The following is a 26675-nucleotide window of genomic DNA, read 5'->3' on the forward strand; positions in this document are numbered from 1 at the left end:
AATGGTATTTTTGAAAGCCATTTAATTTTTTTCTTCATAATTTGGCTATCTAGTTTTTATTATATTACTTTGGCTATGTTTAAACCTTTCTTTTTTTTTTTTTTTAAGACAGGGTTTCTCTGTGTGGCTTTGCATCTTTTCCTGGAACTCTCTTGTTAGCTCAGGCTGGCCTCGAACTCTCGGAAATCCGCCTGGCTCTTCCTCCCGAGTGCTGGGATTAAAGGCGTGCGCCGCCACCGCCCGGCTAAACCTTTCACTCTTTATTGACTCTTAATTATGGAAATCTTCAGCATGTGCAGTAACATAGAGGGGCGTAGTGTATCCTCATGTATTCAGCACCGCTATCGTCTTTGGACCGTTGGTTTTAGCTGTTGCCTTACCTTCCAGTCTTTTTTGTCATTCTCTTCACATTAGTGTGAGTGAGACCATGTTATTGCAGTCTTAACTCTGTCAGTATGTATCTTTGTTACAGACCAAGACAGCAATCTTTTAAAAGTTCAACTGTCATATTTTCACCACACTGAAACTCGTATTCTGCAATACCGTTTAACTATTCATCTTTGTTCTGAACTCCTTAGTTTTCCTTGCTTTTCTCCTTTTATGATTAAGTTGTTGGAAACAGGATCCTATTAATTTATTCCTTCTCGTTACCCTCCTGCTTGACTGGTTTGCTATCACCTAGACCGGACACTGTAGTTAGGCCTGGTCTCTCCTCCCATAGCCACAGCTTTCTCCCGCCAAGGCTTTTGTTCTATTTGTTCCTTCCTAAACTCCAACTGCTGTAGTATTCTTTATGTTTTTTCTCTCCCTCCCCATCTGCTCTTGTCTCCTCTCTCTTTGACGGTCTTTCTACGTAGCCCACACTGACCTTGAACTCAACACACTCCTGTCTCCATCTCCTGAGTACAGAGGTCATAGACCTGAGGCAGCATGCTTGACTTGTTAGTGCTGAAGCTTGAGCTTGTCCTCTGTGTGTGTGTGTGTGTGTGCGTGCGTGTGTGTGCACGTGCGCGCTTCAGTGTAGCTACTGTGTGGGCTTTGTGGGGGTTAGCTAAATTACTGCATGTGAGATACTCAGAGCAAAATGGGATGTACATGATCATATATTACATAATGTTTTATGTTGAGAAGACTTTCATTCAGTAGAGTGTGTAATATTAAATAAATGAATAAAATAGTACATTATTCATGTTTTCAAAGAAATTCATACAAATACAGGCTATATTATTTTTCAGCCAGCATTTGTTCATTTGTTCTTTTATTGATTCATGAAACAGGAGTTTAGTAGTTCCTATATGGTAGTCAGTGATGAAAGGTGTTGGAGAAATAATGACGAATCTTTGCAACAAGGAGTGTGCCCATATGCTGCTTACATAAATATTAATTATTCACTGAAGTGAGCACTGTAAGAGAGTATGACAGAATAGAGCCAAAATTAGTTTTGCTGGTCAGAGTAACAATTAGCTTTTTTTTTAAAAAAAATTATGTCTTTAATTTTTTTTTAACTTTTCATTGATTCTTTGGATTTTGCATCATGCATCCAGGTCCCACTCATCTCCCTGTCCTGTCCCCTCAATTCCGCCCTCCGGCCTTGCAACTTCCCCCAGAACAAACAAAATTTAAAACCAAAACCACAAAAAGTTCTCATCATGGAAGCTATAGTGTGGCCCAGTGAGTCACACAGTAAACCCTTCAGTCCATACATCTTTCTTGACTTGTAAGTGTTTATTGCAATGAGTCATTGATCTGGTTTGAGGCCTCTGGCTTCTGCTCCACTGTCAATACTGGATGCTCACAGGGACTCCTTGGATATCCTGTTGTTGTCCTGTATCATGGAGATTCTGTAGCTTTGGATCTGCAGGTTCAACCCCCTCCCATCCTCCAGCAGTTCATAGATGAGGTGGATGTTGGTATGGGCTAAACTCATAGCCCTGGTTCTGGGTTTGGGTGGTAGCTGGGTTGGTCAGCCTGCCAGCTCTCCTCATTGTTGCACATGGACAGCTCTCCAGCACTGCCCCAGCTAGTTTACCCAGTGCAGCAGACAGCAAGAAGCAGGGCCAGTGCTCCTGCTCTCACCCCATCAGGCTGGCTCACCCACACTCACACCACCAGAGCCAGCTCTACTATTTTGCCCAGGCGAGGTGCAGGACCTGCTTTCCCAATTGCTGCAGTTGGTGAGGACAGGACCAGCTCTTCCATTCTCATGTCCCAGAGGCGGGTAGGGGAGGGCATATTTCCCTCACCCATGTCATCACATGACATACTAGAGAGGGGAACGGGGGAGGGCGCGCTCTCCTTCTTTCAAATCCACAGGGCTAGCTCACCTGCACCCCCTACCAACAGGGTCAGCTCTATTGTGCTGCCCAGGCAAGGTGCAGGAACCACCCTCCCAAGTGAGAGGCAGGGCCTGTTCTTCCTATTGCGGCAGCCAGTGAGAGGTGGGTGGGGCCAACTCTGTGCAGCCCTATCTCCTTGGACTTCAGTGGTAATAGGAGCCACAGACTGTGACAGACGGTGACTGTAGCAGGGCCATGGACCCAGACATGGCCCCTGGCAGCAGCCCAGGCCTGGATGACCCTATGGCCCTGGGTGGCAGCATAGGCTACCCAGATCTGTATGGCCCAGCAAAGGCTCCGTACTTGGATACCAACATGGTTCTAGGTGGTAGCCCAGGTTCCTGATATCCGCATGGCCCCTGGTCCTACATGGGCCACAGACATCCATGCAGACTCCAGCTGCGGTTGGACCATGGACCCAGATATGGTACTCAGCAGACGGAGCCCAGATGTCACCATGGCCTTGATTGGCAGCACAGGTCACCCAGACTGGCATGGACTCAGGGACAGTGCCCTCAAACACCCACATGACCCAGGTGGTGACCCAGACCCCAGGTATCAGCATAGCCTTCGATGGCAGCAGGAACTTGGGACATCACCGAAGACCTGCCTACTACAGCACCATGGACTCAGACTTGGCTCCAGCTGCAGCCCGGACTCTACACTTTTTTTTTTTTTTTGGTTTTTCGAGACAGGGTTTCTCTGTGTAGCTTTGCACCTTTCCTGGAACTCACTTGGTAGCCCAGGCTGGCCTCGAACTCATAGAGATCCGCCTGTCTCTGCCTCCCGAGTGCTGGGATTAAAGGCGTGCGCCACCACCGCCCGGCCCAGACTCTATACTTTTAATTTTTAAGATTATAATATAATTGCATCATTTCCCCCTTCTTATTGAAAATAAATCTGAAGAATTTTCTCTGGTATAACGATTTACTACACCTTTATTTTATTTTTAGAAAATAGACCATCAGTCATTGTATCTAGCACAATAACCTTGACTGACGAGTTCATTCTTTCTTTTTTTTTCTTTTCTTTTCTTTCTTTTTTTTTTTTTTTTTTTTCTTTTTTTGGTTTTTCGAGACAGGGTTTCTCTGTGTAGCTTTGCGCCTTTTCCTGGAACTCACTTGGTAGCCCAGGCTGGCCTCGAACTCACAGAGATCCGCCTGGCTCTGCCTCCCGAGTGCTGGGCTTAAAGGCGTGCGCCATCACTGCCCGGCTGAGTTCATTCTTAACAGTCATAAAAGTTATCAGGGATTTTTCTACACAGGGTTTCTCTGTGCAGCCCTGGCTGGCCTGGAACTCACTCTGTAGACCAGGCTGGCCTGGAACTCAGAGATCCTCCTGCCTCTGCCTCTGCCTCTCAACTGCTGGGATTAAAGGCGTGCGCCACCACCCCCAGTATAAAAATCATCATTGTTTTTCTTTTTTTCATTAGTCGTATTTTTGATACCTCTGATACCAAGATTGAGATTCTTAAAGTATTGTTTCGGGGCTGGCTATGTTTATCTTTTTCTCTTTCGCCCGTTTTGAGTGTATGCACATCTTTACTTACCTGTGGGAACACGTGCATGTATATGCAAGCGCACATGGAGGCTGAGGTTGACGTTGAGAATTATCTGCGATTGCTCTTCTTTATCCGTTGAGATGAGATCTAGGTCAGACCCAGAGTTGGCTGATAGAGGCTGGTCTTGCTCGTCAGCTTGCTCTCGGGATCCTGTCTCCACCTCTGGGTCTGGAATTATAGGCAGGCTGCCACATCCACATCCATTGCTTGTGTGGCAGGTGCTTTAACGTTAAGCTATTCCCCCAGCCCTGATAAGTTGTATTTAATGATTATACAAATTAACCACCATGTAAAAATATCTGTAATTAGTACTTGTCTTAGAAGAGACTTTGAAATAGGGAGAAGTCTTCATTTTTGTATTTATAGTTGTTTGTATTTCTTTATGTACTAGGTATTAACACCCCAAAAATTGGAATTGGTAAGAGCGCAAATGCAGCAAGAATTAGAAGCTCCAATGCGAGAGCGTTTCCGGACTCTTGATGAAGTAAGTCATTAAGTGGAATAACTGCATTCATCTTTATGCCTCAGGAAAAGCATCCTTCATTTACCCAGACCCTCTACATGGCAGTCCCTACTGCTCTTCAGGCCTGCTAGGATTGGACTCTATTATCTCTGTTCTCTTTGGTCTCCTGATGTTTGTGAGATGGTGGGATTCAAGAGTCTGCATGGTGCTGTGTCTGCCTTGAATGTTTATTGGACTCTTGGCTGACTCCTCAATCGCTTGCAGTTCCGCCCAAAGTGTTCCTTCTTCAGTAAGCCTACTGACTGCTCCTATCCCGTTGTTCCCAGCTTACGGCTGCAGCCTGCATTCCTGCCACTCCTGACACCTGTGGAGTTCCTCACCTCCCTGGTTTAGTTTTCCTGCCATCCCTGCTCTTTCTAATATGCTAATCTGCTGTATTATTGTGGCTTTTGTTTTAGCGCTTTTAGAACGGAAAAACACAATAGAATGTTTTAGCACTTCCTTTCCTTTGCATGAAAGGAAGCATTTGATTTTTGTCCACAAGTTCCTGAGAATGGTTCCTAACATACAGCAGGTGAAATGATATTTACCACCTGAAGGATGGATTTCACGTCATCTGGACTTGTTGCTTTCCCTGTTGCTTTGATACCCCGACAGAAGCTCCTTAGAGAAGGAACAGTTCATTTTGGCTTACAGTTTGAGGGGACAGTCCATGACGGTGGGGAAGCGTGGGAGCAGGATCACGAGGCAGCTGGCCATGTGGAATCCTCAGCCAAGGAAGCAGAGGGTGAGGAAGGCTGGCGCTTAGCTCCTTTCTCGTTTTTATTCAGCTGAGAACCCCAGCACATGGAGTAGTGCTGCCTTCACTGAGCGAGGGTCTCCCACCTCAGTTAGCCCCTCCCAGGTGTCCACAGAGGCTAGCCTGATCTCAGCAGTCTTCCAGAGGTGTGCGTGGAGCCTGTTCTCCCAGATCATCTACATCCTGCCGAGGACAGTCAGTGTGAACAGCACACAACCTCCTTCTTTTGGGTTGACCAGATTTCTTACGTTACTAAACGTTTGATAAAGAGGATGGGAAAAGACTGCAGAGAAGCACATTAGGTCCTGCCTACACATTTTATATGCTAGCTTTTGAAACATATATCAGTTCTTACACTCATAAATTATTACTATTTCCTCAAAGTGTTACCCTTCGGGAGATTGGAATGGTCCAAAATACTGCCATTATGCAGTAAGACTAGTGAAATTCTCTTTTGTAATGATCTATTTATTGATATCCCAATTTTCCAAATATGCCCCTAATAGTAATATATCCTAATGGCATCCTAATGGGTGTAGAATGAATTTTTTGTAAATAAAGTCACTCATACCAGGGCTAGGTATTCAAGTTAAATAAGAGCAGGTTTTAAAATCATAGTAAGTATGAAATGAATTATTGCAATATTTGATTAAACCTTAAGTTAGTATACTAAGTATTCAAATAAGCTTTTTTCTACTTTGAGGTTATCTAGTCTGACTTTTAGAGAGAGATAGCTTATACTTTGTTATACTTGTTAAAATCTATCTATATTTAGAAAGACCTGGCACATTCTTAACTACTATTAAGTGCAGAGAGGGTGACTTTTGTGATGCTGCACATTTGTTCCCACAGTGAGAATCAGTGAAGACAAAGCATTACTTGAATGATAATTCATTTTATTAGTCCATTCCAAGGAGCATACTAATCCATTTCATTTTTCTCTTTCCTTTTTCATGAGTAAAGTGTGTGTGTGTGTGTGTGTGTGTGTATGGTGTACATGGTGTATGTGGCGTGTGTTTGCCCTTGCATGTGGGTGTGTGGACACATGTTGAAGTGCATGTGTGGAGACCAAGGCTGATCAGGAGTCTTTGATTACTCTTCACCTTATTCATGAGGCAGCTTCTCTTACTTGAACCCAAAGTTCACTGACTCAGCTAGTCTAACTATGTGCTCCCTGGTCCTTTCTCTGCCTTCTAGTGGCTGCCCTTGCTAGTGGACCCTGCGGTCCACCAAGCAGTTCCGTTGGTTGTGGGCGTCAGAACTCCTGAGCAGAAGCATCGTAACTGCTGAGCCAAGTCCTTGCTCTCGTTGGCCTTTTCGTTTTCTTTCAGAATGGCTGTTAATAGAACCGAAAATTATACCATACAGTGATTTTTGGAGAGGGCACATGTTTCACTTATTGATTTTTCATACATTGCAATCTCTTTGTAATTTAGGAAGTGGAAAGATATAGAGCTGAATATAATAAGCTTCGCTATGAGCATACATTCCTCAAGTCAGAATTTGAGCACCAGAAGGAGGAGTTTACTCGTATTTCAGAAGAAGAAAAAATGAAATTTGAATCAGAGGTAAGTAATCAGTTATACTGCTATATCAGAGATTGTTGTAGTGAATACAGTTTTATGATTATATATTTTTATAAGTCCCAAGTTAGAGTTGATTGTGTAATTATGTGTTATTAATTGGCGAGGTATTTGTTTCCTTTCTTTGTCAGCAATTTCTTGTGAGTGTTTTCCTTTGGCTATTTATTTCATTTGTTTTATTTTGCCCTAGCCAGTGGAGATAGATACATCCACAGTCCCATGTTGCCATAGCTGTGCAGAGAGACTTTTCTCTGTAAATATCACTTACATGATTCCTTACTGAGTGCTGTCCTCTGGTTAGGAGCAATCACTTCCTAGGTAGTTCTAGTTTCAGCCTGTACCTTGTTGAGTTGCTGTAGATCACCCTCCTCAGTTCTTTTTGACAGCCCACCACAGTGTTCCTCCAGCACGTGTTCCTGTCTCATCCCTGGAGCTTGGGGCGGCCATCTCACTCACTTTGCAGTTCGTCTTCTGCTTTTCTAAAACTGTTTTTTCCATTCACTCTCTATCTTACTCTTGATGGTTTCATTATGATAAGAGGAACAAGTAGCAATTCTGCTGTAACATTTATAAAACTAGGCTAACCTCATAGCAGTGCACTATATGCTATATAGAAAGACAAATGCATATTATTTATATCATTGTGTTTATTTGGAATTGAAGTATTCTTACCTTACTTTACCAGTTACCTGACACTTGTAGTGTCTCGGGCATCTAAAAGAGCTAAGGCCACAGTATTTGGCTTAGACTGGTTTATTCTTAGCAGTGAGCAGTTTCTTGATTGTTCCATAAATTATCTAAACTCTTGATCATTAAGTTCTTTAGCAAAATGTCCTTGAACATTATGGGTATTTTAAATGGGTTTTTTCACCTAGCTGTTTATTTCTTTTCACAGTTTTAAATGCTTTATTTAGGTTTAATTTTGTTTTCATTTAATAGTAAGATGAGAAAAGACTTATTTGAAATTAGGAAGCTGAGGTACAAGATAAGAAACCGTCAGAAATTTCACAAGGTCATCAGCTAGTACAACAATAAAAGTAGGTATGTTAACTTTCATGTTAGAGTTTTAGGTTTGAAATGATCAGTGATTTGAGGTTCTTACTTTGATTAGTGGCCACCTAACTTAGAGTTTTGATAGCTATGAAGAGACACCATGACCACGGTAACTTTTATAAAGGAAACATTTCATTGGGGTGGCTCACTTATTGTTTCAGAGGTTCAGTCCATTATCATCATGATGGGGAGCAGATGTGGTGCTGGAGGAGTAGCTGAGAGTCCACATCTTACAGGCAACGGGAAGTCGACTGAGACACTGGGCGGTATTCTGAGCATAGGAAACCTCAAAGCCCGCCCCACAGTGACATACTTCCTCCAACAAGGCCACACCTCCTAGTAGTGACACTCCCTGTGAGATTATGGGGGCCAATCACATTCACACTACCACACCACCCAACAACTTCAATTTTGTTAGGAATTCAGCTGATTGATACTATTTGTGGTTGTAAAAGGCTCCACTCACATCTGTAAGTATGACGGATTATGACCGGTAAACAGTCTGTTGTGGAAAGTAGAGATGATTCGATTTCCAGTGTAGAATGAAGAGTCGGTGTGCTGAGAGCGACTGCTGAGGGAGGTTCTGTGTGGCTGTGCTCTCGTGCAGACCCTGCCGGAAACCGGTCGGCGTGTTTACGTGGGGGTGTGTGTGTGTGTGTGCGGTGCTCTAGTGCAGACCCTGCCGGAAACCGGTCGGCGTGCTTACGTGGGGGGGGGGGAGTGTGTGTGCGGTGCTCTCGTTCAGACCTTGCCGGAAACCGGTCGACGTGCTTACGTGGGGGCGGGGGGGGGGGGGGAGGGGGGGGAGGTGTGTGTGCGGTGCTCTAGTTCAGACCCTGCGGAAACCGGTCTATGTGTTTACGTGCGTGGGGGGGGGGATGGGATGGGATGGGATTTGTGTGTTCTTCAGAGTCTTGATTTTGTTGCCTTTCTTGTGTTTTATTTTTGATGAAAAGAAATGTTGGTCTAAAAATGTTATTTACTAATATATTTTTCTCTAATGAAAGACCAAATATTTAAAATTCAGATATTTGAAGGGATTGTTAGCGTCTAGAAAAATAAGACTTTCTGCTTTTCCCATTTCCCAGCTCTTCGCTTATTGAAATACTTCAGTTACTGTACACAGAATAGTACTATGTACAGTAAACTTGGTGTAACAGTTGTGGATTATGAAGCAGTAGATATGATTTCAGTTAGGGTTTATAGGGTTTATAGATTAACCAATGGTTTGGAGATGGTTTCAGTTTGTGATTGGTCAGCCCCTTTGCTTTAGACCTATAGCTGCACATCACTGTGGAGGCAACCCTGGCAGAACAAGTGGTCCACCTCATGGCTGGAAGGGAAAAGCAAGAGGAAGAGGAGGGCCTGAGGCCTCCTCGGAGGGCACATTTCCATGGCAGGAAGGCCACCTGGTTATCTTCCGTCTTAAAAGTTTTGACCAACTCCACTGACTCCAGAGTGGGGTTAAGCCTTTCACACACTTGTCTTGGGGAAAGCAGTGCAGATCTAAACTGTAGCTGCTGGTAAGTGGCAGAAGAGAGGCTTGCAGCTAGCAGAACTTGCTTTATCAGACATAAGGTAAGGGAAAACTCGGGAGGGAGCTGCAGTTCTCTGAGTTCAAGGCCAGCCTGGCCAGCCTGGGCTACAAAGTGAGATTCTGTCTCAAAAAAAGAAAAAGAGTTAAAGGAAGAGGCTGGCTGCCTCATGTAAAAGTTCGAGGTGAGGCGCAGTGCTGACGCGTGGCTGCAGCAGTGTGTTTAGAGGTCTGCCTAGCTGCAGCAGTGTGTTTAGAGGCCTGCCTAGCTGCAGCAGTGTTTAGAGGTTTGCCTAGCTGCAGCAGTGTGTTTGTGGCCTGCCTAGCTGCAGCAGTGTGTTTAGAGGCCTGCCTAGCTGCAGCAGTGTGTTTAGGGGCCTGCCTAGCTGCAGCGGTGTGTTTAGAGGCCTGCCTAGCTGCAGCAGTGTTTAGAGGTCTGCCTAGCTGCAGCAGTGTGTTTGTGGCCTGCCTAGCTGCAGCGGTGTGTTTAGAGGCCTGCCTAGCTGCAGCAGTGTGTTTAGAGGCCTGCCTAGCTGCAGCAGTGTGTTTAGAGGTCTGCCTAGCTGCAGCAGTGTGTTTAGAGGCCTGCCTAGCTGCAGCAGTGTGTTTGTGGCCTGCCTAGCTGCAGCAGTGTTTAGAGGTTTGCCTAGCTGCAGCAGTGTGTTTGTGGCCTGCCTAGCTGCAGCAGTGTGTTTAGAGGCCTGCCTAGCAGCAGCAGTGTGTTTAGGGGCCTGCCTAGCTGCAGCGGTGTGTTTAGAGGCCTGCCTAGCTGCAGCAGTGTTTTAGAGGTCTGCCTAGCTGCAGCAGTGTGTTTGTGGCCTGCCTAGCTGCAGCAGTGTGTTTAGAGGCCTGCCTAGCTGCAGCAGTGTGTTTAGAGGCCTGCCTAGCTGCAGCAGTGTGTTTAGAGGTCTGCCTAGCTGCAGCAGTGTGTTTAGAGGCCTGCCTAGCTGCAGCAGTGTGTTTGTGGCCTGCCTAGCTGCAGCAGTGTGTTTAGGGGCCTGCCTAGCTGCAGCGGTGTGTTTAGAGGCCTGCCTAGCTGCAGCAGTGTTTAGAGGTCTGCCTAGCTGCAGCAGTGTGTTTGTGGCCTGCCTAGCTGCAGCAGTGTGTTTAGAGGCCTGCCTAGCTGCAGCAGTGTGTTTAGGGGCCTGCCTAGCTGCAGCGGTGTGTTTAGAGGCCTGCCTAGCTGCAGCAGTGTTTAGAGGTCTGCCTAGCTGCAGCAGTGTGTTTGTGGCCTGCCTAGCTGCAGCGGTGTGTTTAGAGGCCTGCCTAGCTGCAGCAGTGTGTTTAGAGGTCTGCCTAGCTGCAGCAGTGTGTTTAGAGGCCTGCCTAGCTGCAGCAGTGTGTTTAGAGGTCTGCCTAGCTGCAGCAGTGTGTTTGTGGCCTGCCTAGCTGCAGCAGTGTGTTTAGAGGTCTGCCTAGCTGCAGCAGTGTGTTTGTGGCCTGCCTAGCTGCAGCAGTGTGTTTAGAGGTCTGCCTAGCTGCAGCAGTGTGTTTGTGGCCTGCCTAGCTGCAGCAGTGTTTAGAGGTTTGCCTAGCTGCAGCGGTGTGTTTGTGGCCTGCCTAGCTGCAGCAGTGTGTTTAGAGGCCTGCCTAGCTGCAGCAGTGTGTTTAGAGGTCTGCCTAGCTGCAGCAGTGTTTAGGGGTCTGCCTAGCTGCAGCAGTGTTTAGAGGTCTGCCTAACTGCAGCAGTGTTTAGAGGTCTGCCTAGCTGCAGCAGTGTTTAGGGGTCTGCCTAGCTGCAGCAGTGTTTAGAGGTCTGCCTAGCTGCAGCAGTGTTTAGGGGTCTGCCTAGCTGCAGCAGTGTGTTTAGAGGTCTGCCTAGCTGCAGCAGTGTGTTTAGAGGCCTGCCTAGCTGCAGCAGTGTGTTTAGAGGCCTGCCTAGCTGCAGCAGTGTGTTTAGAGGTCTGCCTAGCTGCAGCAGTGTGTTTGTGGCCTGCCTAGCTGCAGCAGTGTGTTTAGAGGTCTGCCTAGCTGCAGCAGTGTGTTTGTGGCCTGCCTAGCTGCAGCAGTGTGTTTAGGGGTCTGCCTAGCTGCAGCAGTGTTTAGAGGTCTGCCTAACTGCAGCAGTGTTTAGAGGTCTGCCTAGCTGCAGCAGTGTTTAGGGGTCTGCCTAGCTGCAGCAGTGTTTAGAGGTCTGCCTAGCTGCAGCAGTGTTTAGGGGTCTGCCTAGCTGCAGCAGTGTTTAGAGGTCTGCCTAGCTGCAGCAGTGTGTTTAGAGGTCTGCCTAGCTGCAGCAGTGTTTAGAGGTCTGCCTAGCTGCAGCAGTGTGTTTAGAGGTCTGCCTAGCTGCAGCAGTGTGTTTAGGGTCTGCCTAGCTGCAGCAGTGTTTAGAGGTCTGCCTAGCTGCAGCAGTGTGTTTAGAGGTCTGCCTAGCTGCAGCAGTGTGTTTAGAGGTCTGCCTAGCTGCAGCAGTGTTTAGAGGTCTGCCTAGCTGCAGCAGTGTTTAGAGGCCTGCCTAGCTGCAGCAGTGTTTAGAGGTCTGCCTAGCTGCAGCAGTGTGTTTAGAGGTCTGCTAGCTGCAGCAGTGTTTGAGCTGCTAGCTGCAGCGTGTTTAGAGGTCTGCCTAGCTGCAGCAGTGTGTTTAGAGGTCTGCCCAGCTGCAGCAGTGTTTAGAGGTCTGCCCAGCTGCAGCAGTGTGTTTAGGTGCCTGCCTAGCTGCAGCAGTGTGTTTAGGGGCCTGCCTAGCTGCAGCAGTGTGTTTAGAGGTCTGCCTAGCTGCAGCATGTGTTTAGAGGTCTGCCTAGCTGCAGCAGTGTTTAGGGGTCTGCCTAGCTGCAGCAGTGTTTAGGGGCCTGCCTAGCTGAAATGATGACGGCGGCTGCAGCAAACCACAGACTTTTACAGAAGTGAAACTTCCTTCTGTTGGATGAAGATGCTGTTTAACACCTTAAAGAGAAACCAGTGCTGGGCATCAAAGAGCAAACCCACTTTCTAGTCTGGGGCCGATGAAGCTGGGGAAGTTAAGTAGAAGCCTGTGTTCATTTACCCACCTGAAAATCCTAAGGCCCTTAAGGATTAGGCTGAAATCTGTTCTGTCTGTGCTCTGTAAGAGGAACACTGAAACTTAGATGGCAACATTACCAGTTTATGATATGTTTTCTTGAGTGTTTCAAGCTTGTTATTGAGACCACTGGTCAGGTAAAAGGATTCCCTTCATATCTTATAGTCATCCCTGTTAATGAAATATCCATTATGTAGCCTGTGGAGCGAGGAATGGTTTTGGTTTTCAAGTCATATTATTTAGGAAATATTGGCCACAAAGCTATTCTTCCCATAGGTAATTCGTGTGGTAAATCTGGGCAGAATAAATCAGAAACCGTATGGAAACAATTCTCTCTTTGAGTGCCATTAAGAACATTTGTGATTCACAGGAGGAGATTAAAATAGTAACATTAACAAGAGTTTGGGAGAAGTTAATTCCAGTCCTCATGGATGACTTTGAGTGTTTGAAGACTTCAGTGGACATAGTACCTGCAGAGGTGCCATAATTAGTAAGAGTGCTCAAAATAGAACCTGAAGGTGTGACTTAATCTTTCGTTTCACACTAAAACTTGAGTAGCTGAAGAACTGCTTCTTATGTAAGTAAAAATGGTTACTGCCCCTCTGTGGTAGGGATTGAACCTCTTGCAAGGTAGATTGACACTGCTACTGGGTCACAACTTCAGTCCCAAAAAGTGGTTCTTGACATGGAGTGGGTCTCGTGGCAGTAAAGGGTTTACAGTATTGTATCAGCTAAGTTGGTAAAACAGTGGCAAGATATGAGAGGATGACTCCAACTTGAAAGATCTACTGTAGGTAAGAGGCTGTCAGATGGCATAACATGTATATATATATATATATATATAATCAATATAGAAATGTCTTTCATGAAAGGAGTCAGTTGATGTGGCTAACACAATTATTGCCTCGGTTTAAGAAATCACCACAGCCCCCAACCATTAGTAGTCTGCATCCTAATCAGGCAGCAGCCATTAACATTGATGTAATATACTTCCTGAAGAATTAAGATTCACTTAAGGGTGATTGTGGGCAGTTTTTAGCAATGTAGTATGTTTTCAGTAACACACACACACACACACACACACACACACACACACACACTCACATTAGTTTTTAAAAAAATAGAATACTATTGTACCCTGGATAGACTATAGTATAATAGAATTTTTTTTGTTGATGTTGGCAGTTTTTGCTTGTTTGAGACAGGATTTCTATGTATATAGTCCTGGCTGTCCTGAAACTCACTCTGTAGACCAGGCTGGCCTCTGGACTCACAGATCTGCTTATCAGTATTAAGGGCAGGTGCTGATTTTTTTTTTTTCTGTGTAATGAGAAACAAAAAATAATTGTGAGACCTGCTTTATTGGAATAATTTGCTTTACTTCACCATCCTGAAACTGAATTTAATACATCTTTTATTAAAGCCTCATGCAATACTGTGTTTTTAATCTATACAGATCAAAGCAACTGACTACTCCTTAGTGCGTTCATTTTTGGCAGATTCTTTAGGAATTTTTTTTAAATTATGCACTTTATGTGTATGAGTGTTTCATCTGTATGTATGTTTGTGCACCGTGCGTGGGCCTGGTGCCCGCAGAGGTCAGAAGAAGGTGTTGGATGCCCTGGAACTGGATTGCAGACAGTTGAGGGCTGCCTGTGGGTGCTGGGAACTCAGCTCAGGTCCTTTGGAAGAGCAGCAGATGTTTTTAACCACTGAGCTATCTCTCCATCCCCCTTTGGAAATTTTAAAGGTTTTTGTGAGGACTTCAGGAATTCATATGTCCTCATTTGTAACACTAAGAAGAATACATGAAATAAACATGGAAGAAGATGTCTTCATTTTTATGAAAGTGATTTTATGCTTTCTCAATACATTTGGTTAAGTCTGAAAACTTAGTAAGGATGAAATGCTGATGCTGCGTTTATAGTCTTTACTCTGAGTTGAGGAATTGGAGTTGAGAATTGCAAGAGGCCATGACAGTGAACTTGAAGGAGAAAGAGTATGAGAGCACACTAGTCCTTTACATAGTAGCTCCTGAGTTTTTAGTTGATTACTAATTAGAGCCTGTGTGTGAGGAAGCTATCCATGCAAAGCCAGAGAAGGAATGAGAATGGTCCAGGCAAAACAATACCCAGAGTTCACATGGAACTGGTCAAAATTTATCTTTACATCAGCCAGCCAGGATGGAAAATCTCTTAATGTATGATGCATTGAGTTAGCTCTAGACTAAATGCTCTTCTGGTTCTAACAAGTGTTGTAGAATATTGTTGTTGTTGTTTTTGAGATAGTGTTTTTCTGTATAGTCCTCGCTGTTCTGGAACTGGCTCTGTAGACCAGGCTGGCCTTGAACTCACAGAGATCCACTTGCCTCTGCCTCTTGAGTGCTGGGATTAAAGGCATGGGCCACCACTGCCTGGTAGAATATTATTTGAAGGTGTGTTGTATTCTTTTATGTTGCATTTGTTTAACTCTGTGAAGCTGTGTTACTGTGCCTGTCTAAAACACCTGATGGTCTAATAAAGAACTGAATGACCAATAGCGAGGCAGGGGAAAGAATAGGCGGGGCTGGCAGGCAGAGAGAATAAATAGAAGGAGAAATCTGGGAGGAAAAGAAGAAAGAACAAGGAGAGGAGGGCGCTAGGGGCCAGCCACATAGCCACACAGCCACACAGCCACACAGCCAGCCGTGGAATAAGAGTGAAAGTAAGATTTATAGAAGTAAGAAAAGGAAAAAGCCCAGAGGCAAAAGGTAGATGGGATAATTTAAGAAAAGCTGGCAAGAAATAAGACCAGGCATTTATAAGTAAGAGTAAGTCTCTTCTATGTGTTTATTTGGGAGCTGGGTGGTGCCCCTCCCCCAAAAATGAGTTAAGAGCAAAAACAACCCAACAACAAACAAGGACACAAGTGAGTCTTGAAAAATCAAATGTTTGGCTGTCTTAACTCTATCCTAGGACAAAGATTCAAGAATATAAAGGAAATCAAAGAACCCAGCACTAAAAAATTAAATTGAGGGTCTAGCATCCAGTGGGAAACAACTGGCAGCTGACAAGTGATTTTTACATTTAAGGAAGAACTTATGCCAATTCTCTATAATATTTACCAGAAAGTGGTAGGAGTACTGTCTAAATCGTTCTGTAGGACCAGCTTTATCTTAATACCAAAGACAGTCCCTCTGAATAGTAAAGTACTCTCACACCCTGCCCTGGTGTCGTAGTGGGCAATGCAGGGAGCCTAGCCTGGGCTTCCTTCTTCACCAGGCAGCAATGAGATGCTGTGTCCTTACCTGCTTGTGTTTCATCGTTCAGTGATAGCAAGGTGACTACACTGTCTTAGGGTTTCTGTTGCTCTGAAGGGACACCATGACCATGACAACTCTTACAAAGACAACATTTAATTGAAGTGACAGCTCGCAGTTTCAGAGGTTCAGTCCATTATTGTGGTGGACAGTGTGCAAGCAGACATAGTGCTGGAGAGGTAGCTGAGTGTTCTACATCTTGTTGGCGGCAGGAAGTGGACTGAGATACTGGGTGTGGCCTGAGCATATATGAAACATCAAAGCCTATGCACAGTGACATACTTCTTTCAACAAGGCCACACCTACTCCAACAAAGCCACACCTCCTAATAGTGGCCACTCCCTTTGGGAGCCATTTTCTTTCTAAGCGTCACACTTTCAACAGTGATTTTATAAGAAGCAAATTAAAACAAATTTCAGTTTCAATTCAGAGTCACAATTTCTTGACTATTCAAGATTTAATTGAAATAGTCTTATATTTAATCTTATATCAAAACCAAGAAAGTTCCAGAACTAAATGTAAGATAGCAATAGATGCAAACATTGAGTTGACTGATAGTATACTCTGTCATTGTCTGATAATAAAGGATTTAGTTAAAAATTAACCAAACTGGGCATGATGGTACATGCTTATGTTCCAACACTCAGGAGACTGAGTCAGGAGGATTAAGAGTTGCAGGCGAGCGGCTGGGCCCAGTGGTTAAGAGGGTATATGTTCGTGTAGAAAACCTGAGTTCCGTCCCCAGCAGTCATGATGGGTGGATCACTACTGCTGTGACTTCAGCTCTAGGGGATCTGACACCTTCTTTTGGCCTCTGGGCAGGCACCTGTACTGAAGTGCACATATCCACACAGACACACATTACACATGTAATTAAGAAATAAAAATATTTTTTAAAAGACTTCGAGGTGATCCTTGACTGCATAGTTCAAAGCCATCCTGGGCTTGGTGGGATGGTCTTTTCTCAAATAAGCAAGAGTTGAAGGACATTGTTTACAGAAGAAAGGTAAGAGTGACAGCGTTCTCCCAAGCCGAAGGAAGTTTAGGAGTAGCTCTAAAATACTGAAAAACAAAGCCTAGGCACTTGATCCTAGAGTCTGTTCGCTTAGCCGTTTCTGTATGCTGCACCAGAAGGTCAGTAAAAGCAAAGATGGATAGAGCAGTTAGGTACACGACCGTTTCCTAGTGTCTCGGGGAATTGAATTGATACTAAGTCCTTTGTACAGAAGAGCAGCTGCTCTTTGTAATTCCTGATCTGTTTCTATCCGTTTCTTCTACTCTTAGAAAAGTAAAATTGGTTAATACCGAGCATTGTCTTACCTGTCCAGCAAGTTTGTATTCTAGAGGAGGATGAAGTAAATGCGAATGTGACTACAGTACAGGCAGATTTGGATAGATGTCAGAGAAGAGAAATTAGAGAAAGACCTTTAGAAATGGGAAGGAAGAATTGAGATCAAAACAAATGAAGGACATCCAGGAAAATGGCATGTGAATCTGATTAAAAGTGCAAGAAAAAGAAAGAGCTGCGGATGTGTCCAAAGTCTGTGGCCAGATGAATGAGCCAGGAGTGCGGTTATGGCAGTGATTGAGTGTAATAGGGTCCTCAACTGCAGAAGTTTTCTGCTGAACTGTACGTATGTTTACTACCTAAACTAGTGCTGGCTACAAAGTACTTAGTGTTTATTATGCAAATGAGTACATGAGTGTAGTAACTGGGAAGCAGTGGGCACCAGTTTGGCCAGGAAGGACTTTTGGTAGTGAATTCTGGTTGAGGAATTATAAATACAGAATTTCATCTTCACTGCCATTGTAGTTGTTGCTTTGTCTATGTTCCAGGCATCATAGAGGTGCCTCTCATGGACCAACTGTGTGGCCTTTTATTTAAATGGGCACTGCAAGAGAATAAATAGTGTTACTACTGACTTTATCTTACTTGAGGGCACCGTTGTCTGTCCCGTGTTAGACCTCCTGACCTAGGTACCCACCCTACCACTAACAATAGCATATTGTGATTTGCAGGAATTTGGCTTAGTGGGAAAGTGATCCTCTACCATGTGCGTGACCCTGCACTTGGTCCCTCCCACCACCCAAAACAAAACGTTTGGCTGAGTAACCTTAGGCAAATGCCAAACAGTATCTTAAAAATCACCCAGCCTAAGCCCACCGTTTAAACTGAAGCTGGGATAAAAGTAATGAACCAGGGCTGTCCAAGACCCCCTAAATCAGTATCGGCTAGCACCACAGCCCTTGATCGCCTTCTATCTACAGCTTCAAGAGGAGACCCTATTGCTGAAGACACCACAGATTTTTGTCGTGGGACTTGAGGAGTCAAGCTGGTACTGATGGGAGCTGGAAGGCTCCTCCCCGAGGACTAGTTCTCACAGCACTGGAAGGCTCCTCCCTGAGGACTAGTTCTCACAGCACTGGAAGGCTCCTCCCTGAGGACTAGTTCTCACAGCACTGGAAGGCTCCTCCCCGAGGACTAGTTCTCACAGCGCTGGAAGGTGCCAGGCAGGCTGCCAGGGGAGAAAAGTGACCAGCAGTCCCCAGCTGTAAAGCCTGTGAACCACAGTAACCACCGGTCCGGCAGGACCCACCACAGTGCAGCAGTGGCACTTCTGTCGGGGTAAACCAACGGGCCTCTAGCTGGGCTGAAGGCCTGTCCAGTAGAGGGAACTCACGCCTGGTACTGTAAACCCAGCAAGAACCCACGGCTGGAGAGATCATAGATACCCGAGGACAACCTCCTACTGATACTTTTCTAAATTAACGTAGCTTTCAATTATTCTAAATACCTTTAGCCTCATAGAGAAGCACACCTCTCATTCTTGATCAAAAAAGCTTCTTTTGCAGCAGATGGAGGACGCTATACAGGTCTATGACTGTCAGAATGTAGAGAGCATGTGACTGTGGTGTGCACCTCCCTTGTTGGGACATCTGCAATACAACCTCTATACCTAAGGCTCACAGAGCATCATGGACGAGGGGGTGGGAAGGTTGTTAGGACAGAGAACCAGGACAATTACTAATAGATAGTGTCCTCTAGACATGTCAGGGGTACTGCACCCACGAACTCTCCACAGTGAGGTTGCCTGTACAAGACTATACCACTCAACATGCCAGTAGATGGCGGAAATTTTCACAAGGCTCCACCCCTAAATGGAGAGCTACAGGCAGTCAGTGGCTGCTGAGGGTGGAAGAATCTGTTTTTTCCAGAGACGAGAGACCCTGGTAAGTTCCCAATTCTAAGTGGTCAGCCCCAAATACATGTACATATGAGTAACAGTAACTGGACTCAGTAGGTTGTATGTGTGTATGTGTCTGTACACTTACAATATTTATAGAAATAGTAGTTAGAAAAGGTCATGAATTTGAGAGAGGATGGGGGAACATAGAGTTGAAGAGGAGACAGGGATGGTGAACATCATGTAAATACAGTGTGTTTATGTATGACATCCTTAAAAAGTTCGATTAAAAGTAATCTGACTTACTATAAAGTCATAGAGTTGCAGGAGGAAAGGAATGAAGAATAAATGTAGTCCAAGAACAAACCTGAGGAGAATTGTTCTACATAACTATGTAGTGGGGAATGGGACAGAGATGCGAATTAGTTATGCTCTTTTCTGTTTATTTGGGTTTTTTTTTTTTTGTGGGGAAGGGAGTGGGCACGGTGCTGGGAATGAAACCCTGGGCTCTTGGCATACCGAGTGAGTGTATCACTGTGCCCTCCGTTGGACTTTTGACGTTTACTTCATGGATGAGTTTTCTGGGAAAAGTATGTTTACATACTGGGTATTTACATCTTTATGCCCTGTTAACATCTTTAATCTGTCGTGTACAGTCAGACTTGGAATTACTGAATTATAGGGATGAAAACGATCAGAGAGAGCCTCACCTGGCGTTTCGAAGACGAGGAAACGCCCTGTGGAAGCCTCACACTTCTTTCCTTTATGGAGAGCTCTGCCAGCTTTGTCCCTGTCCCAGAGCACTTTAGTATCCTTTTGACTTAGAGTGAGCCCCGAGTGTTTGTTTTGGTAAAATAGCCACGGGTCTTGTTTTTTGCAGTGGTTCATTTGAATAATAAGGGGTAACCCCAATACAGAGAAAGAATAAAAAGAATTGCTGGTGTGCCTGGGTTTGTACATCAGTGCATAACACTGATGTATCTTGTTCCAGGCCCCCGGTTCAGTCCCTGGCACCACACGGAAGAAGAGGAGGGGAATTTAAGAAGGGAATAGGAGTGCAAAACAGGCGTAGTGACACGTTATAGCAAACTAGGAGATCACCAAGGGGCAGGGGGAGAGTCCTGTTCTCAGTGCCTTGTCTCTAATCTTGAGCAGCAAGGGCCTCGGAAGGCTCTGGGTGTTAGGAAGCCGTTGGAGCCCACTCACTAGGAGCATGTGGCATCTGGCAGCATGAGGTGTTATGAAGGAGAAGATGACTTGTATCTTCCCTCCCGTTCCTTGGTGACTTGTGCTGTGCTCTGGAATAGTGAACATAGAACAGAAGACCTAGAATATCTTGCAGTTAGACATTTAGTAACCTTGGCTGTCACTTTCAAAGTTCAGTCACCGTATTTGTGTTTAGTTACACAGATTTTGTGTGGATTAGTTGCTCTCAAACAGATGATTTATTAGCCCAGACAAAGCCAAAGAATTAACTGTCACGTAAGGAGAAATTTGGGAGTGGTCATTGGATTGGCCTAGCATGAATTCCTATCATGGACTTGTGTTTTAAATAATCACTTTACGGTAGTATTTACAATTTTGAATTTTAGTCAGCAACTGATTCAGCCCTGTGCCAGACACTGCGGGGGGAGAGGGAGAGTCGGAGAAAGTCCTTGCCCTTAAAATTGAGTCATGCTGGGTACAAAGTGAAGAACGTGACATTTTAGATTTTTTTCTCTTTTTCCTTCATTTTCGAACCTGAGCTATCATGTTGTGCAATTTTTAATTTTAATTTACTGACTTGTAGAGCATGTTCATGACTGGAAATTCAGTAATTTAGAGCGTGTGTGCTTCCTTTTCAATTTCTAGGTCGCACGGCTGGAGAAGGATAAGGAGGAACTGCATGGCCAGCTGCTCAGCGTCGATCCCACAAGAGACAGCAAGCGCGTGGAGCAACTCGTTCGAGAAAAATCCCATTTGCTTCAGAAATTGAAAGGGTTAGAGGCTGAAGTAGCAGAATTAAGGGCTGAGAAAGAGAATTCTGGTGCGCATGTAGAAAATGTCCAAAGAATACAGGTGAGGCAGCTGGCGGAGATGCAGGCTGCACTCAGGTCCTTGGAGGTAAGGCTTTAATTGCTTCCCAGTAGAGCATGGCCTGAGTTCTCAAGTGCGCGAGACAAGCCTTGGTTTTAGAGTATAAACACATGTTCGCCTATCTAATGCTGACGCAGTTGTGTTGTCCCAAGTGTACATGCAAGGAAGAAAGGGTGTGGTTCCTCCAGGTAGCTGGCTGTGCCACTGCATTGGGAGGGGTAGGCACTCTTCGGGAACCGTCGTCTGAGTGACATGTCTCACCTCTTAAAACGTAGACTAGCAACATACCCCAAGTTTTTCAAGACTAAAGTCATCAGAAAACATCACGGACAATTACTTTTGAAATTATAATTTCTTATACTAGAGTTTAAAAACCTTAAAATTGTAAATCCTATTTGAGCAGACATAACATACTACATATAACTTACATGCTTCTAGCCAAAGTGATAAAAGTTAGCTGGCTACTAATGCATACTAATCTTTACTGAATTATTTTCCTGAGTTCACTAGAGAAAGAAAATGTTGGCAGAGCCCCACCAGGACCTCTGGGAGCTGTCACTTAGGAAGACTCTTGACTTCTGTCTTACTCAGACATGCTTATGCCTCTTAGTGCCTGGGGCCTAAGATGGAGCCGAGACTTTGTGTTTGTCAGAGTTGGCTTTTCGTCCTTTGGGGTAGTCATGCAGTAGTTGAGCTAGAAGGAAATTATAGGCACATGGTGCGTAGTATATCCAATTTCAAAATACAAAATGATGGTGGGGGCCAAGCAACATGGAGTACTGTGGCAAGTTGTGAAGAGGAGAAGATTTTGGGTTTTGTTTGTTTGTTTGTTTGTTTGTTTGTTTGTTTTTAGGGAAAGGTGAAGTCTTTGTTAGTACTTGTCAGAATTAAACTTGGCAGTATCATTGGACCTTAGACATAAGCTGATTAACAGTAAGATTGTTTAGGTTGCCATTTCACAGTCCTGCACAGTGACGAGTAAGACAGGTACTTGCAGTTGAATGCAGTGTAGAGTCCCAGTGTGGACTTGGACCAAGGTCACCTAGAGTGATTATTTCCAGGATAAGTTGAGTGATGACAAAGACAGATGGCTCATTTGTGACATTTTCAGATCAGTTTGCACTTAGTTTTTATCATTTGTCAGATAAAATGAAAAATAAATACATAACAGCAGATACTTTTCTTGGAGAAAACAATATTCTGTTGTTGTACACAAAGAATATAATTTTATATTTAAAGAAAATAATTGTTGTTCCCTGAGTTATTTGCTGAATACAGCCCTTATTTAATACAGTAAACATGCATAGAAAATAGAAAACTGAAGTTTATCCCGTAAGTGTAAAAACACCCTCATTTTATTTATCTCGATTAGAAATGTTTATTAAAGCTTTTACTTTTTCCTCTCTGCTAAAAGAAATGTCCTCACTTTGTCCTCAAATTCTGTCAATTTAGAGACTTCAATAAGAATTTAATTGTGTGGTAAAGTCAAAAGCTTTTTTGCTTGTACTTCAGGAGGCTTCAGGACAGTTGAGAATTTTCAATTTTTGTCTCTATCTGTTCCTTTAGAAAAGAATTCCCCATTGATTGTGGATTTTCACCTCCTTTATGTTTTTTCCTTTGTGTGTGCAGATATGTATGGAGCGCCTGTGTAGCACGGCGCATGCGTGGCGCTCACAGGGTAGCTGGTAGGGTTGGTGCTCGCTTTTTACTGCTTAGGTCCTGGAGATAACTCCGGTCCTCAGGCTTGGCAGCAAGCACCTTTTATCCACTTACCAGGGACTGGGCAGCCTCCTTTCCTGTCTTCTAAAATGCTTCTCCATAACTTGTGGACTAGCAAGTCTAGAAATGTTAGAATTATGCCAGCATTCCCATCCTGAGGTATTAAATGAGTACTCTAAGTACTTTCTCTCCTGAAAGAAGATCGGAGTTCTACAGGTCGATTGAGAAAACTGTTACTTTGGGACATGTTAGTTGTTGCTTAAATTCTAAGTCATTATTTTGTGTTTGATTACATATACATTGTATATAGTGCTTACTTTAGTGTAATGTGAACGATTATAAATTTCAAAATCTTTTGTCTTCAAGGCTGAAAAGCAGTCTGCTAAACTGCAGACTGAACGCTTAGAGAAAGAGCTGCAATCAAGCAATGAACAGAACACTTGTTTAATCAGCAGATTGCATAAAGCAGACCGAGAAATAAGTACGCTGACCAGTGAAGTGAGTTGCAGTACTTTGCTTCATCTAGAGAGCCTGAGATTACACAGTGATGGAGCAATTTGCTGTTTGAATTCTCTCTATTGAAATCTTTTTTAGCCCCTCATTCTGTCTTTGAACTGTGATAGAGCTCTAACCGGGGTCTGTGTGCTCTGCCCATGCGGAGCTCAGTGTGACCTGGCTCTTTAGTCCTTCCTCAGCAATCAGCACCCTTTCCTTCCTGTTCACCTCCCTCCTCCCTCAGCGATCATCCTTGAAAAAGTTCATTCTTCCTCAGGGTCCTTGTGTGCCTGCCAGGAACTTTCCTCACAGAATTACATTTATCTTGCTTCCTTCCTTTCTTTCTTGTTACCTAATAGAAGAGGCCTGCCTGCCTTGTCTTAAAAATAGTGAAATAGTATCTTCCATCTTCTGCCTTATTCTTTGCATTCCAAACCTATAAGACAAATTGCTAGACGGTCTTATTAATACAAACCTGGAGCCAGATATAGGGGTGAAAAACCGAGAGATCAGAGGAATAGGACAAGCCACAGACAACCTCACCGCACCAACACCTCAGTCTCCAAAGAGACCTACTTCCTGACTACCCACACCTATATGCCTTTCTGTTCTGCCATCTCATTTCCTCTCTCTGCCCAGCTACATCACTTCCTCTTCCTGCCCAGCTGTGTCACTTCCTGTCTGTCTGTACAGACCTCCAGATCTTTATGGTTAACTAGTGCTGGGATTAAGGGCATGTGTCACCACACCTGCTGTTCCCAGTGTGGCCTTGAATTCACAGAGATCCTGATGAATCTATGCCTCCTGGATGCTAGGATTAAAGATGTGTGCTATCCCTGACCTCTATGTTTACTACAGTGCCTGGCTTTTTTCTCTGATCCTCAGATAAACTTTATTAGGGTGCACAATATATTGGGGACACAATACATCATCACACTAACCTGCTCTGTTTTTCTTCATAACTTTTTTAAAAGAATGATTATTTATTTTATGTGCATTGGTGTTTTACCAGCGTGTATGTCTGTGTGAGGGTGTCAGATCCCCTGGAACTGGAGTTACAGACAGGTGTGAGCTGCTGTGTGGGTGCTGGGAATTGAGCAGCCAGTGCTCTTAACTGCTGAGCCATCTCTGCAGCCATCTGTATAGCTCTTAATACCATCTGATCTATTCATTTTTTATTTTAAAATGATTTATTTATTTTTATATTTTGTGTGTGTGCCTGTATGTATTGTTTTACATGTGTGTCTGGTGCTCAAGGAAGCCAGAAGTGGGGCGTCAGGTCCTCTGGAACTAGATTACAGATGGCTGTTAGCCAGTTTGTGGGTTCTGGGAACAGAACCTGGTCCCTTGCAAGAGCATCAGTTTTCTTAACCACTGAGCCACCCCCCAGCCCCCATTGGTTTTGGTTTTTAGATCTCTCCTCCCCACTTTCTCCTTTAGCCAGTGCCAGCTCCAGGGTATCAAGGACATGGCTCTTATCACTGCAATACTCCTAGCCCCTGGGAAATCACATTCACATGGCAGACACTTGTTAGTAGTTCTTCAGTAAGTAATTTTAACAACATAACTTGCTTTTAAATTATCCTTAAAAATGTAACTTGAATGTTCTTAAGTCATCTTTACGCCATAAAGTATTTCTCCAATTCAGCTTTTCCCTATTAAATGCAATATGTATATATAAGGAATCTCAAAACCAGAAATAAGATAGCAATAACAAAAATATTTTATAAAGGATCAATTTTGGGGTCAGACAGACTGAATTCATGTTAGATTTTGTTTTTTAATTAGCTCTGTGACTTTGGTATATCTCTTCTTGAAACTTTGGTATCTACCTCCATAAATGTGTCTGTGGAATTGTGGAAAAATTAAATGAGGTATTATACATGAAGTGCTTACTATAAGGTCTAACAGATGCTTACTAACATACTATGGTTTTTAGTCTTTGGACTTTGAAAGTAAGGTTGATTTCCAAATCAGTGAAGTCATTTTATGTCTAGCAGGGTAGTTATATAAAATACCCTAAAAGCCAGGATGGCTCCCAGGTTAAAAAAAAAAAAAAAAAAAAAAAAAAGTATTCTCTGTAGACTAGTAGAAATATCTATATTTAAAGGAATTGTCTGGTCGTTATAGATTCTTGGCCAAGAATTTTCTGAGACGGCTCATGGGCGGGGTGTTGAGTGAGAAGAAAGAGTTTTGTTTAGTGACGTTTTGTCAACAGAACTGAGGGGTCATGGGTCCCCTGAAAACAGAATGCTTCCTAGGAAGTTAGACTTGAGGGGTCTGTTGACTTTCCCGTTACCGTGGTTGATTTTGTTAGGCAGTTTATACATGTGACTGTTCTCTTGATACCCCAACCCCGATCCCTGCTAGTCCCTTTCTCACAGTCCTGCTTTGGGTTATGTGCTGTGACCCATTTAGTTTAACCAGGGCCATCTGTGGGGACCCATGGATCGGAACTATCCGTTGGAGACCGATAGGATCATCAGTGGGTATGCAATTGAAGGCAATAATTCCACCTCTTCCCTAATCTGTCAGTACCAAATAGTTGAGTGGTGAGTGATAGGGCCCCTGAACGCCTCCATCTTACCTCTCAGCCCATTCTCTTGGGGTCAGTTCAGGGACCTCCAGCTGCTAGCAGTTTGTGATTGCAGTGCCTGTGTTGCCTAGAAGATGACTATATTTCAACACGGTCCTTCTTTTCACCCCGTCTTCCTCAGTGTTCAACTGTAGAGGGGATAGTATAAGTGTCTTTTTATAGATGGACCTCTATCGCTTACACTCAATACAGCCATGAGTCTCTGTATTCACCACCATTAACTGGAAAGATAGGCTTCTCTGATTAGAACTAGAGTAGCATTTGTCTGTGGGTACACATGTATGTATTTAGATGCTAGCTTGATGCCTAAACAACTCTCTTTAGTTCTGCCTCAGGGTTTATGATCTCCTCCACCATGGATTTTGACTAGGTTCAACAGTACCATGCAGTAACTTCTGTAGACTGGGTCTTAACAAATCAGAAAGCAGTTAGTTACCCCATAACAGTGGTTCCTCTGTTGTACAGTGGGCCCATCTTACCTGACAGGTTGGGTTTATGGATAGTAGGATTCACATCTAGGAAGACACTGATGCCCATCCTTTCGCAGCAGCCGACAACACCTTCTGGGGCTGTGAAAACTAGGTGGCAGGGAGGAAGTTTTCTGCTCACTTCCAGCTTGATTTCTCTATACCATGCATGCCTGGTGTATGAGACCTTTTGCGAAAGAGCTTTACCTGGTTCTGGCAGGCAGCAGGAGGGAGCGGTTTAGGAAGAGTGAGGAAGAGGGGCAGAAAGAATGTCCACGCTTGGGCCCTCCCTGACCAACAACTCCACCCCTGGTACTGGGGTTTTCTTTAGTAACCCATGGCCTTGAGATCAGTTTGTCTAGCCTTACAAGGTACCTCCCTTAGAATTCTTTTTCCCCCAGTTGATAGGTTTCTGTACAGGTGCTTTACCCCTCTGTTTTAACCTGGGGCCATGTAACAATCTGTCTGTCTTCGTCTCTTTCTGGTCATACAGCCTCGTGACCATTTGA

At 44.2% G+C, this 26675-nt stretch overlaps 1 protein-coding gene across 1 annotated transcript in view; it reads left to right on the forward strand.

Moving 5' to 3' along the window:
- LOC114700577 (centrosomal protein of 83 kDa-like) overlaps nucleotides 1-26675 on the forward strand; it is a 57188-nt gene that overhangs the window by 7717 nt on the left and 22796 nt on the right. The window contains exons 3-6 of the mRNA XM_037201945.1: nucleotides 4289-4381; nucleotides 6596-6727; nucleotides 20665-20916; nucleotides 22975-23106. Of these exons, the coding sequence (XP_037057840.1) occupies nucleotides 4289-4381; nucleotides 6596-6727; nucleotides 20665-20916; nucleotides 22975-23106 (609 nt within the window). The remainder of the gene's footprint in view (nucleotides 1-4288; nucleotides 4382-6595; nucleotides 6728-20664; nucleotides 20917-22974; nucleotides 23107-26675) is intronic.

Source organism: Peromyscus leucopus, unplaced genomic scaffold (genome assembly GCF_004664715.2).
Source record: "Peromyscus leucopus breed LL Stock unplaced genomic scaffold, UCI_PerLeu_2.1 scaffold_488, whole genome shotgun sequence".
NCBI classification, from domain to species: Eukaryota; Metazoa; Chordata; class Mammalia; order Rodentia; family Cricetidae; genus Peromyscus; species Peromyscus leucopus.